General features: G+C 29.8%; 1 protein-coding gene across 1 annotated transcript in view; it reads left to right on the top strand.

Moving 5' to 3' along the window:
- The first annotated feature begins 1559 nt into the window (after positions 1-1559).
- The window catches only part of LOC123009586 (pyrokinin-1 receptor-like), a 36556-nt gene continuing 19052 nt past the window's right edge, over positions 1560-19063 (top strand). The window contains exon 1 of the mRNA XM_044405994.1: positions 1560-2413. Coding sequence (XP_044261929.1) covers positions 1669-2413 — 745 coding nt within the window. The 5' untranslated portion in view covers positions 1560-1668. The remainder of the gene's footprint in view (positions 2414-19063) is intronic.

Here is a 19063-nt window from a genome sequence, read left to right as displayed (position 1 = left end):
TGATGGCCTGACACAATTTTAATGCTATTGAAAATTTATTTTAAAGCAGTTATTATCAGTTTAATTAACATTTTGAATTAATTAAATAATTTTAAACCTTTTTTTATTTGCAAACGTTACAAAAGTGAACACTTTTATGACTAAATGTCACAAATTTTACATTTCAGCCATGAAGTAAAAAATGAATTTTTGCGCCTATAAATGATTTTATTTTTACCATGACATTATTAACATTTATCAATGTCGTTTCTCTCTTGTCTTTTTTGCTGCTGGAACAATTTCTGTACATTTGACATTTTGCACTACCAACTGCACTAGTTATTTTAATAAACACATTCGAAAATCTCAACACAAATTCTAAAACTGCAAAATATTATGCTTGAATTTTTTTTCGAAGAAAAAATTCCCGGTATTTTTGAAATCTTAACGTTGGCAAACCAGCATATTACCGCCCAAGGGATAAAATGATAGTACTGCTCATGAGATTTAATAATGTGTTTTCCAACCTTTAAGAGGTCAGTAATCGGCATATTATTACATTAGTGATTGTGATTAAATTATTTAACGAGCATATAATAATTGTAATAATTTATTTTTAATTTTTTAATTACTTGAGTGAATAATAACTATTGTATACTATACTTTACCCACGGCTATGAAATATTTTCGATTGTTGGTGCTGACAAAAGTGATGTTTTAATTTATAAAATGACGATGTGATATTGCGTTCAAAGAGTAAGCCCTACAGGAAAGATAGATTTGTGGAATATGGCTTTATTGTTTGTGGAATATGAACTAAATTATATGTCTATGGATATGCATATGATCATTTTATTATTTAATAGTCGTGGATAAAATTGTTTATCCACAATCACTCTATAAAGAGACTTTATTCCACATTTTAGATGCGTATAAACTACCAGTTTATCCACTAGTGGAATAAAGTAACTTTATTCCACTGTTAGTAACCAGCGCACCGCGTAACCGCTTAGTACGTTTAACCGAAAGCACATTTGGCGTTGCCGTTTAAATGTCAGTTTAATTTTTAATTAAGTTTGGAATAATTTGGGCCTGTGATTGTGGATAAAACGTTACATTGCAGTAGTGTGTGCTTTTATCCACTTAAGAAAATTAACTAATTAAACATTCTTGCGTGGATAAAACGCTATTTAACACACTCTTACAATAAATAACTATTATTATTTGTAACATCCAGAATAAAGTGAAAATTTCTATTATTAATTAGCACACAATTTAAAACTGTTTAAGAAGCACATTTTTCGATAAAACTTTGTCAAATTAAGTAATTATAGTTATTATAATATTTCAAGTTTTGAATTGAAATAAAACTTGTTATAAACCCGTTTGAAGGTTCTTTCTCTTCTCGAAAAGTCTAAATTTGACATAACCTAAAGTCTATTTAAGTTATTCGCACCTGCTGATGCCAAGCTGTAATTAAATCAACAAAAAAGCAAAATTTCCTGCTGAATCGTTTCCTGCGCATGAACCCACGCTCTTGAATGAAGCAACAACATAGTCTTCGCAGCAGTCCTGCAACCGCTTCGCACGAGGCATCAACACCAGGAAATTCCTCCGCGCGCGCTTTCAGCGATGTCCAATAAACTTCCGCAGAGTTTTCGTTCGGAACTTCCGAACTAAGCGTTCGCAATGGAAGACTACTTCGTCAATAACTTCACCGTGGAGTGCACCGAGGAGGTGATGGGCCCAAAGAGGGACAGTTTGTACATCGTCATCCCCATTATTGTCATCTACGGGGTGATTTTCCTAACCGGGACCATTGGGAATATTAGTACGTGTATCGTGATCTCCAAGAACAAGTCAATGCACACAGCCACAAACTATTATCTCTTCAGTTTGGCCATTTCCGACCTTTTACTGCTGTTGTCGGGTTTGCCACAAGAGATTTACTTGATTTATTCGCGCTACCCTTACATTTTCGGAAGCGCTTTTTGTTTCCTAAGAGGGATGTTTGCTGAGACGAGTGCCAATGCGACGGTATTGACCATTACCGCCTTCACCGTTGAGCGATATTTGGCCATTTGTCATCCTTTCTTGTCGCATACCATGTCGAAGCTCTCCAGGGCAGTTAAGCTAATTTTGGCCATTTGGCTGGTGGCGGTGGGGTTGGCGGTGCCCCAGGCCATGCAGTTTGACGTTGTCGGACCTCCGGATTGTGAACAGTGCGCTTTTGTGAAACCCATCATTCAACATTCTTTTGAAGTGTCGACTTTGTTGTTTTTCGTTCTGCCGATGAGTCTGATTACCGTGCTTTACATTCTGATAGGACAGAAATTGAAGTCTTCGACGATGATGAAGAAGAGGAATGTCTTCGGGAGTGCTGCCAGTTCGAGGGTACAGACCAAGTCGTCGAGGAAAGTTGTAAAAATGTTAGGTGAGTTGACCCAAACCGGACTGAAAGAGCCGTTAGGTAAATTTTTTTTAATTAATTTGTCACCCAGTTTCGCTAGAAAGTCGGCCTAGTGTCGACTGATAAAAATTTCAAGTTCAAGACTATAATTTGGAGGTTTTGAGACGACCTTGTTGACGTGTTTTCAATTATTTTTAGATGCTTTTGTTGCATCTGACCCGCCATTTTGTGTTTGTTGTTTTTCTTGATATGTTTCTCTACCAATGTTTACCAATGATTTGAAAAGAATTGGGTTTCATTCAAACTTTTTAGACGTTAATTTGTTTGAAAAGCAATTTTGTATCTAGCTTATTGAAACTAGAAATAATTTATGTCTGAAATTTATACCACATTTTATCTTATTCGAGGCTTATCCGTGGCAAACTCATTTTTTTAAATTTATATCCCAAATAGGCTTTTTTAGTTTATGGTGTGATAACAGAAACTTTATTTTATTCTGACTCAGTATGGTGCACCTACCATATGTTGTACATACATATAAAGTAGTTCAAGTTGGCAAAATTTATTACAAATGTGTTTATAATCATAACTGTTTTCGTTTAATAATTCAAATTCATTTAAAATTAGTATTCACTTGTATTTTCTATTTTTGCAGATTCACAATTCCCTTTTTAATTTAATAATACGAGTAGGTATACCAACACGTAAAATCATTTTCACATTTTGTAAACGAGTTGCATACAACAATTTTTTGCTCTCAATAAACTTTCAATGGGAATGACAACTTCTTATAGTTAATTTATTATGGTTTTGTTTCTTTTTCGTTTGTTGTTTTTTTTGTAATATTGTATTAATTTTTAATATTGTATATTTTTTAGAAAGTTAAAGACTTTTGATCTGATCAAGAAGTCATTGTTATTTTTTTTCTCTAACTTTTGATATTTGACCCAGTAAATTATAAAAAAATCTTGCATGGCTATTTATTTATTTAAAAATTACAATTATTCTATATGCCAAAGTAATAGAGATTTATTTATTTATTATTTATTTATAAATGTTTATTTATAACTAAGAATGCACGTTTTACATGAAGTTCTAAATTTTGGGAGAAAAATGCTGGAACAACTTATGTCTTAATCTATTACAATTTTTTTACCTATTACAAATTAATTAATATTTCTACGAAAAAGCATTGTGTTCTATTATGCTTCTAATGAGACTCCCTAAATGACTTGAATTCGCTTAGTTTGAATGTTCTGTGATACAAAATACTTTGCGCCTAACCAAAACCAAAACTTTGTAAACAAACTGGTTTTGAAACACTGAAAGCATTTGGAATTACCAGGGATATAAGACGATGTGCCAAGAGTAAAAAATTTAGTCAAGGTTGATGATGCGGCATATCAGGATTTTTGTAAGTTTCTCATAGATGTTCTTTTGTTGATGTTTGTTGGCTATTAGCATAGTCCATAAAGAGTTTTCTATTTGCTCCTAAAAAAAGTTAGTAATAATTTATCACTTTGAAAAAAAAAGTATCTATTTTCAGGATGCGAATACAAGAATAAAGAAGCGTCAACGAGTTGAATAAATTAAGTTCTGTGATAAAAACTCTAAATAAATTTTTTATTAAATTTTGTGCATTTTATTAAGCAGCATTATTAAAAATTCTTATTTTAATTTGGGTTCAAGTAAAAAATTGTTATATGTCCTGCATAGTTTACTTATTTTTTCCCAGCATTATCACAAACAAGTTTTAAAAAACTGAATTATAAAACGCGTTTCAAGGCAAAAACGGCAATTTTTATATTTGCAGTGGAATATTCAATATTAATACAAACTTTAATTTGCATATTTACATTAATTTGGTCTAATTAGGAAGCCCACCATGTTACTGCAAAAAAGTTAGATTTGCTTGCTTCCGCTGAAGTATTGACAAGTATTTGTAATAGGAATAATAATTTTTATTCTTCGACACTGTCAAATTTTACGGTTTTTCTCTAGTGTAAGGAAGTTTTGACAACTGTTTGGCATTTCTCAATACAAAACGTCAAATTATTTTTAACAGATTTAAAGCAAGTTTAAGTCTTGTTGACTCTAATTCGAAGAATAAAATGTTGTATTCCACTCGTTTGAGTGTAAATCGGACGCTTTATTCCACCTCGTGGATGGTAAACCACTCGTTACATTCGTGGTTTAAAAATCCACTCGGTCAAATAAAGAGTCCGATTTACACTCAAACTCGTCGAATAAATAACTATTATATTTTCCCCTTGTTAGTGGCACAAACATTTTTAATTATTTAATCACTGTAATCACGAAATCTCAAATCTAAAACTGATTACATCATTTTGATTGACACAAAATCTATTCTTGGTGTTTTACAATCTTTGTGGTAGCACATCCAAAACAAATAAAATTATTATTGCGACTTTAAAACTCTCTAAAAAAATTAATTTTGCTTTAAATATTACAGAAACCTTGTGTATGTTTATCAAGTGTTTTGTTCAGTTGTTCTGGGAATATTTTGCATTCAAAAAAAAAAAATTTGTTAACATACAATCAAAATCCTGATACATATTTATTCCTATAAAAGCAACAAGTACAAGGTCGTGAAAAATCAACAGGAGTAGGTAGTAACCCATTTATTGATCTCAGTAATGTATTTTTTATCGTTGTCATTTTTCTTTAAAATAGTTATTATGTGGGTGGAGCGCTTGTCTTAGTAAATCGCTCGACCGGATGTTAATTATCTTGACAATCAGTTAACGTCGGATTTTTCACTTGTGACATATTCGTGACATAAATTATTATCTTATCAATTAATTCGAAAATATTAATAATGGGAAATCAGGACGAAATTTGACACTTGCTCCCAGACTTCCAATGAGACAAATTAATATCTTTCTAGACATGTTCCTGTTGATTATATCCTGTATCCTTGAATATTCAATCAGTTCCTTTATTAAACTGGAAGTAATTAAACAGTTTGTATTAAAATTGCAGCTTCGAATTTAACCTCAAAACGACCGGAAAGTTTTTCCCGATAATTTTATTCAATTATTATTAATTATAAAAAAATAGAAATTTAATCTTGACTTGCTTGCTACCCTCGCACTTGTCCATTAATCAACTCATTTGGATGTTCTAGTAAATTGCTCAATCGACAAGAAAATTGAATGTACGTTATTTCTGTCGCAAAATTTTTGATAAATATTTTGCCAGACAACTGCTTAACTGCAGTACTGGTACAAATTACTAAACGAAGGCAATTTAATAGTATTTGATTATAATCATAGAAATTGGATGAGCTATTGGTCTAAAATTAAAATTCTGGTCTTGATTGTCCGGAGCCACTTTACTAAACTTGTTACTTACCAATATACAAGGTGTGTCAGAAAAACTTCAAGTATAAGGTAAGATACCAGGAACATGGAAAAAATGTTTAAAAATTTTATCTGTCAAAAAATGTTGACGTTAATTTTTGACATTTGACATTTTTTTATGTCTATTTAATAATACTGATAATCTTGTATATGTTTTTTTTTATAATTACTTAGTATAGGTCCAAAATTTTTTCCAATAAAATAATAATTCTAATAGCCTGTAGCAAAAAAACTTGGAAAATTTTCAACCGAAATAAATAGTCAAAGTGCAAAAATTAAACTTTCATAACTTCTAAATTTTTATAGTTAGAATTTTTTTAACATTTTTTCTATGTTCCTGGTATCTTACCTTACATGGCGAGTTCTAGCGCACCTGTAATGCGTGTTTTCAAAGAACAGTAAGGTTATTGGAAACTCATCTAAGTTGGTTGACAACACGTTAAAAATTGTGAACTAATTAAAATAATATAAATCTTGTTAATTGTTGAGGAAGTATCTTATTCTGTAGAAGCAAACAAGTTATGGAAAATTGAATATTTGAAATATTGTGAAATGTGAAATGTGTACCCGACTGAGAATACCAAAGCTTTTTAAGTAGAAATACAAAAAGTACAAATCAGTTTTATTGTTATTTAAATTAAAATTGCAAATCGAAATTGCAAATTAAAAATTATATAAGAAGTAATTACTGAAATTGAAAATAAAAATGATTAACAAATAACGATGTAAAAGGATTACCAATTAAGCAATTACAATAACAAGTAGACCTAACATTTGTTATAAAAAGTACCATTTTTTATTTTTTAATAATACCTACACCTTTGTTGTTAAAATCGAAATTAATTATTTTAATTACACAAGTTGTTCGTTGTTAATTTCGCTAATGACCAACTCTGAACTTTTCTGTCGATCGCGTCAGCATTAGATATTAAATTCTAACGGAAGTTCTATTTGATATAAAGAAAATTTTTTGCGTGGGTTTATTAGGTACGATTTTGTCGAAAAATAGCAAATTTCAAATTTATTTACGGAAAAATTGATGTAAGTTTCTGATTGTTTAGGAATACTCAGCTTTCAAGAAACTTTCAACAATGCAAATTACGGAAAATTTATAATAAGGTTCAATGCATTGCTGAAGTAGCATGACTGATGTTGCAAAAGTTTTTGCATTTCCTGTGTTAACGTATGTCAGCATTTCCACAATGTTTTAAACCGGAGATTTTCAAAGTTTCGTCTGGGTTTCATTAGCAGTATTTGTGTTAGGAGTGAACTTTTTTTTATTTCCAGTCATGCGTATCAGAAACGTTTTGGAAATAAAAAGAAAATGAAAAACTTGCTTTTTTTCATTTAGAAAAAAATTACAAGAAAACGTTAAAATATTTCAGAATGAGGAAACCAGTCAGATTGTACCCAACTATTTTAACTAATTTTCTAAATATTTTTACAAATTTTAAAACCCTTGTTAATGTTAATGAAAAGTTATAATAATGTTGGCGTAATTACCTCGATGCACCACTTTTCTGATAACTAATAAATTTTCCGCAAAATAAACAAAAAACTACATACAAAACACATTAATAAAAACGATAATAACAATTACCATCGATTAATCATAAAGGATTATCAGCTGAAAGTAATTGTTTGTTTTTATGATGCGTATACATTTGAAATAGTTTTCAAGAATACAACCTTTTGAGTTTATTTAGTTGTTAACATTGGACGTTGAGCAATCCCATTAAGTCTATTTAAACTAAGTAAATCATATAAAATTGATTCAAGTGATGTTCCACTTCATTTTATTTACAATGAATTCATTACTTAAACTCTATTAATGTTTGTAGTCTAAAAATGCCTGATATACACTTAAGTTCCTTTCCGGTACAAAACTTGTCATAGTAATATACCTATTAATGTTTTATTTTTGTTAAAAATGAGTAAATTTTAAGTTAGATAACATTGAAATCCTTTTTTATTAACATTCTTCTGTCTTTGCAAGCAGATTATACAGGGTTCTTTATAAATATGAAGCAATATTTGAACCTCAAAAATGACCCATAAAATAATGTTAATTTAAATAATAACTCGTGTCCTATCTCTACTGATAAGAATTTTACAGCCCTCGGAATGTGGGTATGGAAAATTGATTTTTTTTTTGTAATAACTTTGGAACTATTTGACCAAATATTATAAAATTTGGAACATTTCCTTGTGATAACATACCTTTTGAACTGGTAATCACGAAAACCGGATACATCCACTCAATTTCCGGTTCCAGCAGTTGCAGGTCATATTTTCTGTATTTTTCCATTTTTTTGCTCTCTTAACACCAATTTGTTATTGCCCAAATCGATAGAGTAATCAATTTCGATTAAAAAACGCATAACCTTTAATACTCCTAAAATCGACCGTTTCAAAGATATTTTAATTTAAACTGAGGACTGCACAACGCTGAAATAAAAAAATAGGGATTTTGAATAAGTGGTATCCACGGCAACCAATGACCATGGTCACAAAAATCCCTACCAGGCATCTGTTAACTTTGACGATAAATTTTTGTGAATTTTTTATAAATTAAATGCTACGAGATCGATTTGGATTTATTGTAGATTACGTTTGGAGTCTGAAGTAAACTCTTTTATGAAATATTTTTTTTATTTAATCGCCCAAGAATCGTCCAATGTCAAAGTTGACAAATGCCTGACTGCGATTTGTGGGACCATGGTCATTTGTTGCCGTGGATATCATTTATTCAAAATCTAGTAGTTTATTTTTAACTACTTTAAGAAAATAATAATAAATATAAATTTGGTTGTATCAAATTTTATAAAATTGTTTTCGTGTTTACTCGTATCTGTTTTTTAGAAGTTAACAAAATATGTATAGAAAAATAATCAAATGTAGATATAATTTATTTATATTTTACTTTAATTAACGGCATATTATTTACTCGTTATGATTTGCTTGAAAACATTTCACTTTTAATTAATTATGATGAAAACTGAAATCAGTTTGATCAAATATAAAAGCTCTCTTTATTTTATGTGAAGTAATTTTAAGGGAATTCTTGCTGAAACTTTGGAATTATCTGCATAATCCTCTAAGTGTTGAGGTCTCTTGAATTTTAAACAGTTTACTCTTTTTGCTTTATAGTAATTTGCTAAACTTTAATGTTAGAACAACGACACTGTTTGGAAGATATTAAAACGTCTTTTTGCACACAGTTAAAGTAATAAATTAATGATGACATTTTTTAAAACTCTCATAAATTGATTAGGTAATTACAAATTATTGAGTTAATTTTATCTTTCATTCGCTATTTTAATTTCTATTCCATAAATCGATCAAATGATTTATAATTAGAATTGAAATAATTAACACCAATTAAAATATTTGTTATCAAACGTTTCATAAATCATATCTGCGTCTTTACTCACTTACCTACATAATTGTTTATAGATAATTTAAATGACAACGAGTTTAATCAGAAATTGTGATTCTAATTGTGTCTAATTGCTGTAATACTGACACTTTATCAAAAAATAATTAAAGTGTGTTGTCAATAAAAAACAGATTTTCGCAAAAAGTGCACATTTTAATCAGGAACTGCGTGATTTTGTACTTTTTCTGCACTCTGTATAATCAAAAATGTTAACTTTTAATTTTAATGTTTTCTACTATTTATTTTAGACACATTTAATTTACCTCCCAACTTAATGTGAGTGCATGTAGAAATAATGTCTTTTATGTCTATTTTATTAAATGTATTGTTGTTTTCTGAAATGTATAATCGTTAGTTGTTTTATTGTTTTCAATTAATCAATACTAGAACCTACAAGCCGTCGTATTTAACCCAGGGCGTTAATCGATGTTAAATTTTAAATAAAAAAAAAGAAACTGCAAATTTTCTATATTAGAAAATTTTCTGTGTTCACCAGTAAACAAGTTAATGCAAATTATTAAACAAAACAAAACCAATTATAGACACTATTTTAAGCTCTCAAGTTGCTTCATTTTTTTTTTTCAAGTAGGCTCCCGAAAGCATCGAATTTTATGTGGTATTATAAAAACTGTTTTGATGAATAATTGAAAAATGTTCAGGATTTTTGCTTATTATCAAATATTGAAAAGAAGCATTTGAAAACTTCAAATTTGCCGTGACAGCGCTTTATTAAATTGTTGATTAAGTTTATTGATGGTAATGAAAAGTTTATGGCCTTTGATGCGTTCATTGTCACGTACACATTGTCATAAACAATTTTGGATGTGGTTAGTCAGGACAAATTTAGAATGAAAATTGCTATACTATAGGTAAATGGTTTATGTCATTAGTAAAGAATTAATTAACTTGTCAGTTTTTAAAGCCTGTGGTTGTGTGAAAATTGACTGAATTCCGTCAATTTTCTAACTCTGAACTTTGGACAAAAGTTCAGAAGATTGTTATGGAAAGTCCGTGACGTACTGGATGTTAACAATTAATTGATCTGGAATGACGCTACTTGAATTTTATTTATTGTTCATTTTAGATGCGAAAAATTATTAAACGTCAATAGAATTTATCGAACTATATTTCAGAGCTTTAACTATCATTAATAACTGTCCCATGAATTATTTATGCTGAGTATATTTTAAAAATATTTTATTTTATTTTAGGTTTACTAAAAGGAATTATTTGGTATTTTGACTACAAATAACAACTTCGTTCCCTTATTTGAACCTAAGGTAACGAAGTGATGTTTCACCAGAAACTTTGAATAATAATTTTGGAAGGTTAAATATTTATAGGACGCCAAAAGGGAAGTAATTAAGTACATAATAACTTAATTAATTGGGAAAAAAGAAAAGACTATCTGTAACAAATCAGGAATTATTTGTAATTTGTAATAACTAATAAAAATTTGACGTTTGAATCTAGAGTGCTGTTGGTAAAAATTTATTCAAAATAATTCTACCTATGCATAAAATAGATAAAATTTTAAATATTGTCAGATTGTAAGCTTTACAAACATTGCATCACTAATTTATGTTGTTACTAAGAACAATAAAAAGAACAGTTAAAATAAATTAGATATTTAAATGGACAGTTTACAATTTTTTTTTAAATGTAGATTTTAAAATGAAAAGTAGATAAAACGTTAATACAACAGTTTCAAAATAATTTTTTATACCGTCTTAGGGCCACTATCAGAATATAATTAAAGAAACTTTGAAGTTAATTTTGGTTTAAAATGTGAAATTTTTGTCAACAAGTCCATAGTAATCAGCACATCCTAAGCAACATTTAATTTAATGTTTTTTAAATTCGATTATGAAACTGGCCCTTACTGTTACTGACTACTTGATTAGAGAAAAAAAAAATTAATTTAAATGAGAAGAATTTGTCTGATAATAATTATTACTTTCTATAATTTGCTTAAAACATTCTACTTTTAATTAATTAGGATGAAAATTGATATCCCTTTGATTAAATATGAAATCTCCACTTTATGTAAAGTAAGGATTTGCTCTTTAGAGGAAATTTTTGCTCTTGCTGAAACTTAGGAGTTATCTGCATAATCCAGGAATGTTACCGTACCTTTTACTGCTACTGAGATCAGAGAAAAAAATCTTGATTTAAATAAAAGACAGCATGGTGTGAAAACTGAATTAAATTTCTACTGCTATTAATCTTTTTTATATCTTGATTTCAGAAGCAATAATAATAATGCAATCGTATTAGAGTTTTATTGTTGAAGGAAATTAATGAAACATTTTCTCTTCTCCACCAAAATGAGATTATAAACCCAAAAATGTGTGTTATTGAAAATCTTTAAAAACTATAACAAGTATGTTTACGACAAAGATAAAAAGCTCTGGATTTATGAATTTGCCGTCATTCGTAGAAAATTCTAATTTCAAGTAATCAACTTGTATGGTAATGTGATTGGTGACTGTATACATACTTCGCAATTATGGACTAGAAAAAGTGACATTGCTACATTTTTATTGCAATGAAAAGGATAAATAAATGCGTTGTGCTTTAATTTGTCAAACAAAATTTTTTGAAACAATTACGCTCTATTTTTAAGCCGACCTCATCCTTGACTTTTCGAATTTATGCGACTTCCTTTCTGAATGCAAAACTTTTTCAAAAGGTATTATCAGTTGTGGCAATGAACTTGAATGCAGTACCCTGAACTCGTCAATATGAATAAAAAAAAAAGATTTTTAAGGACCAAGAAACTAGTTTTACTGCTTGCGGGACTTTCCAAGACATTTTTGACCCAATAAAAAAATACTGGATTTTAAAATTTTGTAACGCAAGCAATGTTGGTGTCATTAATAATGCAAATAATAAATATAATGGCCAATTTGAATTTTTCGTAACTTTTAATAAATATTTTATAATCGTGTGAATGTGGATGTCAAGGATGCGGTTTCGTGGCCATTTAAGGTCGATAGCAATTTCGCTGAAAAACAAGTATTTTCGGTTTTATTATTCACAAAGATTGACTATTGTATTGCATTGCTTTAAGTAAAAATAACCGAAGCATTTGGAAAGTTTTGGAGAATATTTATGTTTTTTTTTAATTCCGTTAGTGGGAGAGCTTTTCAGTCAAATCACGTGAACATGAAATGCAATCTCGCGTTAATAAATTCGTCAAACAATGCATTTGATCGATTAAACATCGTAATAAGCGTTAATCCATGATTGATTAACTCATGATATTGATAACATTGAAAGAATTTCATTACCCTTAGCGGTAGAAACTGGTTGGTGTCCTTGACTGTTACTAATTAGTTTTGAAATTAGAAAGTCAGTTTTGCGGTCGCAGCCGAGAATTTGGAATTACCGAATCTGTTTTTTTTTCAATTACATCTTTGATAAATTACTGATTGGTCAATTAAGACACAAAACGATAAAAATCAACAAACAAGCGACTTTAAAGGGATTTTATTTGCTTTAAAAATAAAGCAACTGATGAAGGTGGCTTTTTCAAGAACACTTCAAAGGATATTTGTTTACTTTTGAGAGAAGTGTCACATTCAATTTAAAACACATTTATGCGGCTTAAATATAAATCCTTTTTTTAATATTTAACCAAGTTAAACTGATTAAGTTCACTAAACTCGAAAATTGTGTCATTACGTTTATCTTAATAGTTTTGTCATTGGTTAAAACGTTGTGTTTAGATTAGCATATTACATCCCGGTTCCAAATTTCAGCGTTAACCTTTCCTGAAAATCAAATAGAATCAACCCTTTGGAATCCTCCAGGGATTTCGACAACTTTCACTTTCAAATTGCTTTATTTAAGAAGAAAACTCTTTCAAATTGCTTTATTTAAGAAGAAAACTCTTTCAAATTGCTTTATTTTCAACGTTTAGCCGGACGAGGATTTTGTCGGGGCAAAGCACGAACTTTCTTGGTTTTGGTCAAACAATTTTTTTTCTTACTTAATGAGCTCGAAATCATTGACAAAGCGAAAAGTTTTGTCGGCTTCGGGCTTTAATAATTATTAAATGAATTAATTAGCTTTGTTTTGACAAAAAGTGCACCCTGCCTTAATTTTGAAGAAAAAATTCTGTAAAGTAATTTCGAATTATAAGCATTTTTGGTTAAGAAGTTTATGTATACAGATAAAAAAGTCTCAGAAGTAATTGAAAAAAAAATCAAAAATTGAAAATCAAAAATGTAAAATTTTGACATATGTTTTATGTACATTTATACAATTAAATCAAATTAAATTAAATTAAAATCAAAAATGTAAAATTTTAACATATGTTTTATGTACATTTATACAATTTGTTCATTCGCCTTTTAAAGCCTTCATAATATGATAAATACATTGCTCCAAATCAGTCAAAAATTTCCGGAATAAATTATAATACAAAACAAAAACTGAATATTGCCTTTCATTAGCGAATGATTTTGTAAAATAACTATTTTTAATTTATTAATTTTCTTGGTTTTATTTATTTTTGCACAAAGTAGAATCTTTCACAACATTGTTATTTTTATGTACAGAGTGGGGTTGTTCTTCCACAATTATTTTGGCAACATTTTAGTAGTAAAGTTCTCATTTTATCAAGTGATATTACTGAATGACATTAGAAGTGGAACACCAAGAAATAATAATTATTTTGCATTAATTTTTATACAGCATGTTAGTCTTGACTAAAGGTAAAATTGATTAAAATTTCAGCTTCTTATCTCTTTGGTTTTTCTATGCAAACCGTTTTTACCTCTTTTTTTTGTTCTTCCTAAAACACTCATTTGCAATTTAGTTATAAAGGTATCTGATTTCCTGTCACAATTTTTGACACTCAGAGCTTTAGATGAAATGCCTAGAGTACGAAGAGTTAGACAATACCACCAAGTAAGCGATTTTGATAGGGGTCGAATTGTGGCGTTTCGCGAAGCTGGTTTATCATACCGGGAAATTGCGCTTCGAGTTGATCGCAGTGCTGCTACGGTAGTGCGAATTTGTCAAATATGGGATGCAGAGAGACGAGGGGTAAGACAAAGATCCACTGGACAGCCTAGACGCACTACAGCCCGCCAGGATCGCAGGTTAAGACTCTTGGCTCTCAGAGACCGTTTCTTCACAAGTCGGCAAATTGGAGACCTGTGGTTTGCAGAAGAGGGTAGGCCTGTTACCATGAGAACCTTATATCGCCGTATCAGGTTCTTTGGGTTGTTGTCGTATCGTCCTCGTCTCGTGCTTCCTTTGACCGCTGGACATCGTCGTGCAAGATTGGAGTGGTGCAGAGAACGACGACAATGGAGAGAAGAATGGCACAACATGGTCTTCAGTGATGAATCTCGGTTCTGTCTGGGGATGCACGATGGCCGCAGGAGAGTAAGAAGACGTRGTGGAYAAAGGTCGAATATCGAATTTGTTGTGGAGAGGCCTATTCACCCCACTGTTGGAGTAATGATATCTGGTGCTATTGGTTATGGCACCAGGTCACCATTAGTGTTTATTCGTGGCAATTTGACATCTATGCGCTACATCAACGAGGTTCTTCAACCGTTTCTGGTGCCTTACATAAATGGCCTTCAGGAGCCAATATTTCAGCAGGATAACGCTCGTTATCGTTAGCCAGGGAAACACTACAGTTCTGCTGGTATCAACATTTCGCCGTGGCCTGCAAGATCTCCCGATCTAAACCCGATCGAACATGTTTGGGATATGATCGGGAGAAGACTGTCCATTTTAAGCCGCCCTCCACAGACCCTAGCTCAACTGCAACATGAAATTCAAGTTGCTTGGGACCAATTGCCTCAAGAGGACATTAATCATTTAATTTTGTCAATGCCCAGAAGGATAAATGAATGTATTCAGAACCGAGGTGGTCAAACACATTATTAATTCTTTATTAATAAATAGTTGATGTAAGAGGCTGAAATTTTAATCAAATTTACGTTGAATTACGACTAATATGCTGTATAAAAATCAGTCCATAATAATTATTATTTCTTGGTGTTCCACTTCTAATGTCACTCAGTATATATACAGGAGTTCCAGCGAGTTGAAAAAGTCCATTAGTGATCTTTAAATGGTAAAATTAAAAAATATATATATAGGACATTGATAGATACTAATCTAGTCCATTGCCTAAAACTATTTTCAACTATACAGCGTGTCTCAAAAATAAGTTACAATACAAACTTGTGTTTTTTAAATGAAACACCATATGTTTCTTAGCGTTTTTGGATGTAGATTTGTATGACAATGTTTTTAAGCGAAACTTTTATTGGTCTATTTTGCTTAGTTGTAAAAATTAAAAGTTTTTTTACGAAAACATGCAGTTTTTAAAAACTTATTACACAAGAACTAAGACATCTAAAGACATTTTTTTACTACCGCAAAGAAGAAGGTACAAGCTATAAGGTTGTAACGTTTTTTTATTGTGTTGCATTTGCAAAGATAAAAAAAAATGAAGGCGTTTGTTAAAAGTGCAATAAAGATTATTAAATTGTCTTTCTAAAATTAATACTTTTAGGTGTTTATAATCAATAACTGAAAAGATATTTAACGTTAAACATTAAAAAAAAAAATTACTATTGTTTCAGTAGCCAAAAAGTGCTCAGTTGCACAAGGGATCGAAGGTATCACTTAATAATCACATTTGTGTTAAACTGAATCCATTATTCTTTATGTTTACAATAAAATAATTTTAATTTCAGTATTTATAACGATTTTTACAAATCAATACATATGGTTGCCAGAGTATCAAATAAATAGCTTTTCATTTATTAATTCTAGATATTAAAAGTTTATTTTTTTAGATAGACAATTTATCAATCTATTAGATGCAAAAGTAAAAAAAGAGTGTTCCATTAAACTTTTTTAAGTTATTTAACTTTTAACAAACTTCTTTAATCTTTACAAATGCAAAACACTAAGAAATTGCTACAGCTTTAAATTCTGTACTTTTTTTCAGAAGTAAGAAAAAATTTGTTCTAGCTGTCTTAGTTTTTGGATAATAAATTTTTATAAAGTGCATGTTTTCGTCAAAAAAAAACCTCTTATTTTTAAAACCAAGCGAAATCAACTAATTGAAGTTTAGTGTAAAAACGTTGTTTTAAAAGGCTACATCCAAAAATTCCAAGAAACATACGGTGTTTCATTTAAAAAAACACAAGTTGATATCGTAACTTATTTTTGAGACATGCTGTATAGTTGAAAATAATTTTAAGTGCTGCACTAGATTAGTATGTATCAATGTTCTATACATTTTTAATTTTTTTTATTTAAAGTCACTAATGGACTTTTTCTACTCGCTGGGACACTCCTGTATACTTAAACATAAGAATCTAAAATACAACACATCAGATGTTTTCTTCTGTTTATCTGTACTTTAAATCTCTCATTGTCGCTATAATCACACTAATAACAAGTCAACTTATTATGTTCCGGTAGCTAAATACTTGAAAACAATTCCCACGGTTTGAAAATTTTAATTACCAAAAAATTCGTCTTATAAATAAACAATCTCAAAGTCAAACCTTCACCTTACTTCAAAGTGGCACAATAAACTAACAAATTACACATTTATCGACTTTTGGTTAATCAAAATGACGCTGGAGGCTTGAAGACGGTTATTGTTATTACAACACGAGACAGCAATCAGTAAAGACCTTGATCAAGAATGAAATAAAAGCTATGGTCATTACATAAAAAAATTATTGCGGGGGAAGTAAACTTAGTTGATTCCGATGCGAGTAAGATTAATTGATTAATTTGAGCAAAAAGTTTTGGTTTTATTCGTTTATAAATGAAACGTTGGAATTAAATTAGACACTGTAGAGATGGAAACATTTCCTGAAAGTCTGAAAATTTTATTATTAATTTGCATATAACACTTGTAGAGAAGCAATTTTACACAACAATACTTAATTGCTACGGGTTTTCCTGTTGTTTTACCAACAAGCGTAGACATAATTTTATTTTTTTAAAAAACAAAAAAAACATTTAAACTAAAAATTGCAACTCTGAAATTATATGAAGTTTTTAGTAAATCGACAAAACGAGTTTCTATAAAGCGTCTTCTGTGAATAAAATGCCATTTTACCTTTCACCTTGTCATTTTATTTGATGTTCCACAGACATCCGTTTACAAATTAACTTGATCTCTCGATACAAATTAGTCACAACAATAAAAGAATAATTCAGTATGAGTGGAAAAAGGTGTTTTTTATTGCAACCATCCGAGAAAGTAATTTTGTATGTACGTTTAATAAGAAAACGCAATGAATTTAACATTATCTCCATCATTGTATCTGCACCAGCACGAAAACAGGTAGCTAGGATCAAAAAATCTCGGCAAGATAGCTCCTGTACCAACCTTCTCTTTTTTCCTAGAATTCTGTGAAGAAACCTTGGAATTAAGGCTTACGCTTTTATTTATTTCCATTTTAAATTATATTTTAGGAGCAGTTCTTTTTTAGAACAAAGTAATCTAGTTACGAATTCATAAAATTGTATTTGAATTTTTAACAAAATTCTTATCTTATGCAAATGTAAAACCGATTTGCCGCATACATTTCACTAATATTAGAAATTTAATTCAACAATAGCATATCGATCAGAAGGTGCGAAACTAAATTAAAAAAAACCTAATTCTTGGTATTAGCATTTTTGTCAATTTTCAATTAATTAATTTTGCTTTGTTTCTTTTAATTTCGATGACTAAAAACAGAAAGATAAATAGATGGTGACGCCTTAATGATAGTTATAATAAAATGAATCAGAACAAAAAATATATATATTACATAATTTATTAAAAATTATTATTCCTTTTATTTGATATTTTTGAAATTTTTAGTCTTTTTACAGAAAACTACAAAATTACAGTTTTTAGACTATTTACTTTACCGTTCCGTAGATGGCACGTCTCTAGCTAGTTCCAAAATGTACCACCAGAAGAATTTGTCGCTTGTGTACAGAAAGGCGTTCAAACAAGTTTTCAAAAGAAAAAAAAGAAAAATTGAATTCTTAAGAAATACAGTAAACAAATTGTTTTTTTTTTTTTAGAATTGGATGTTGTTGTACCTCACACACACACAATAACACAGAGTTAGGGTAAAAGTACCCTAACTATTTTGGCTGTTGGTTGTTGCCACTTACAGTCACACAATTCCAAATTTCATAGTTTTTCACAAAAAATAGGTCTCTTCCGTTTTTCGCGTTTTTTCGATTCAACTTACCATTTTTAAGTAAAATCAGTTTACAATATGTATTACAGACTATAAAGAGGATAAAAGTTAAAAATTAAATTTGTCTTACCGTTTAAGACGCTCATGATTAAAAATTTCAACAACTAATCTTTGAATTCGTTCGGGTGTATAAATGTTATCAGCTGTATCAACTTTTGTAATTTTATCTATTCTGTAATAGTGAAAATATCTCATTAAAAAACGCATCTCTTTCAGGGGGTGTAGCTCGCTTACATAACGTTTTTTGATACATGTTGATAGGAAACTTTTGTCTTAAAATTGAATATTCTATCACCTGTTTAAATTTGTAACAATAAAAACAGAACACCCTATATAATGCTGCTATGGCCATCAAACAGTTGTGATAATTTTTTCAGAATTTTTAAATGACGATTAATTTTTTTATTCAGTATAGTTCAACCTTAAGGTAGTGGAATGAAAGAAATTTTATTTCTGCATGAACGTTATGTACTTGTATTTAGTATTTGAGAAGTTTTTCTCTCTGCAAAATGAGCAAATTTTGTATTTTTTGAAAAATCCATTTTCTGTTTAGATTGCGATATAAATATGTCAGCAATATTTGATTTTC

Source organism: Tribolium madens, unplaced genomic scaffold, assembly GCF_015345945.1.
Source record: "Tribolium madens isolate multiple individuals breed KSU strain unplaced genomic scaffold, Tmad_KSU_1.1 Scaffold_7;HRSCAF=85;Tcas5.2_LG10, whole genome shotgun sequence".
In the NCBI taxonomy this organism is placed as follows: Eukaryota; Metazoa; Arthropoda; class Insecta; order Coleoptera; family Tenebrionidae; genus Tribolium; species Tribolium madens.
The sequence above is the reverse complement of the archived record's forward strand: the minus strand, read 5'-3'. Positions and strand labels throughout refer to the sequence as shown.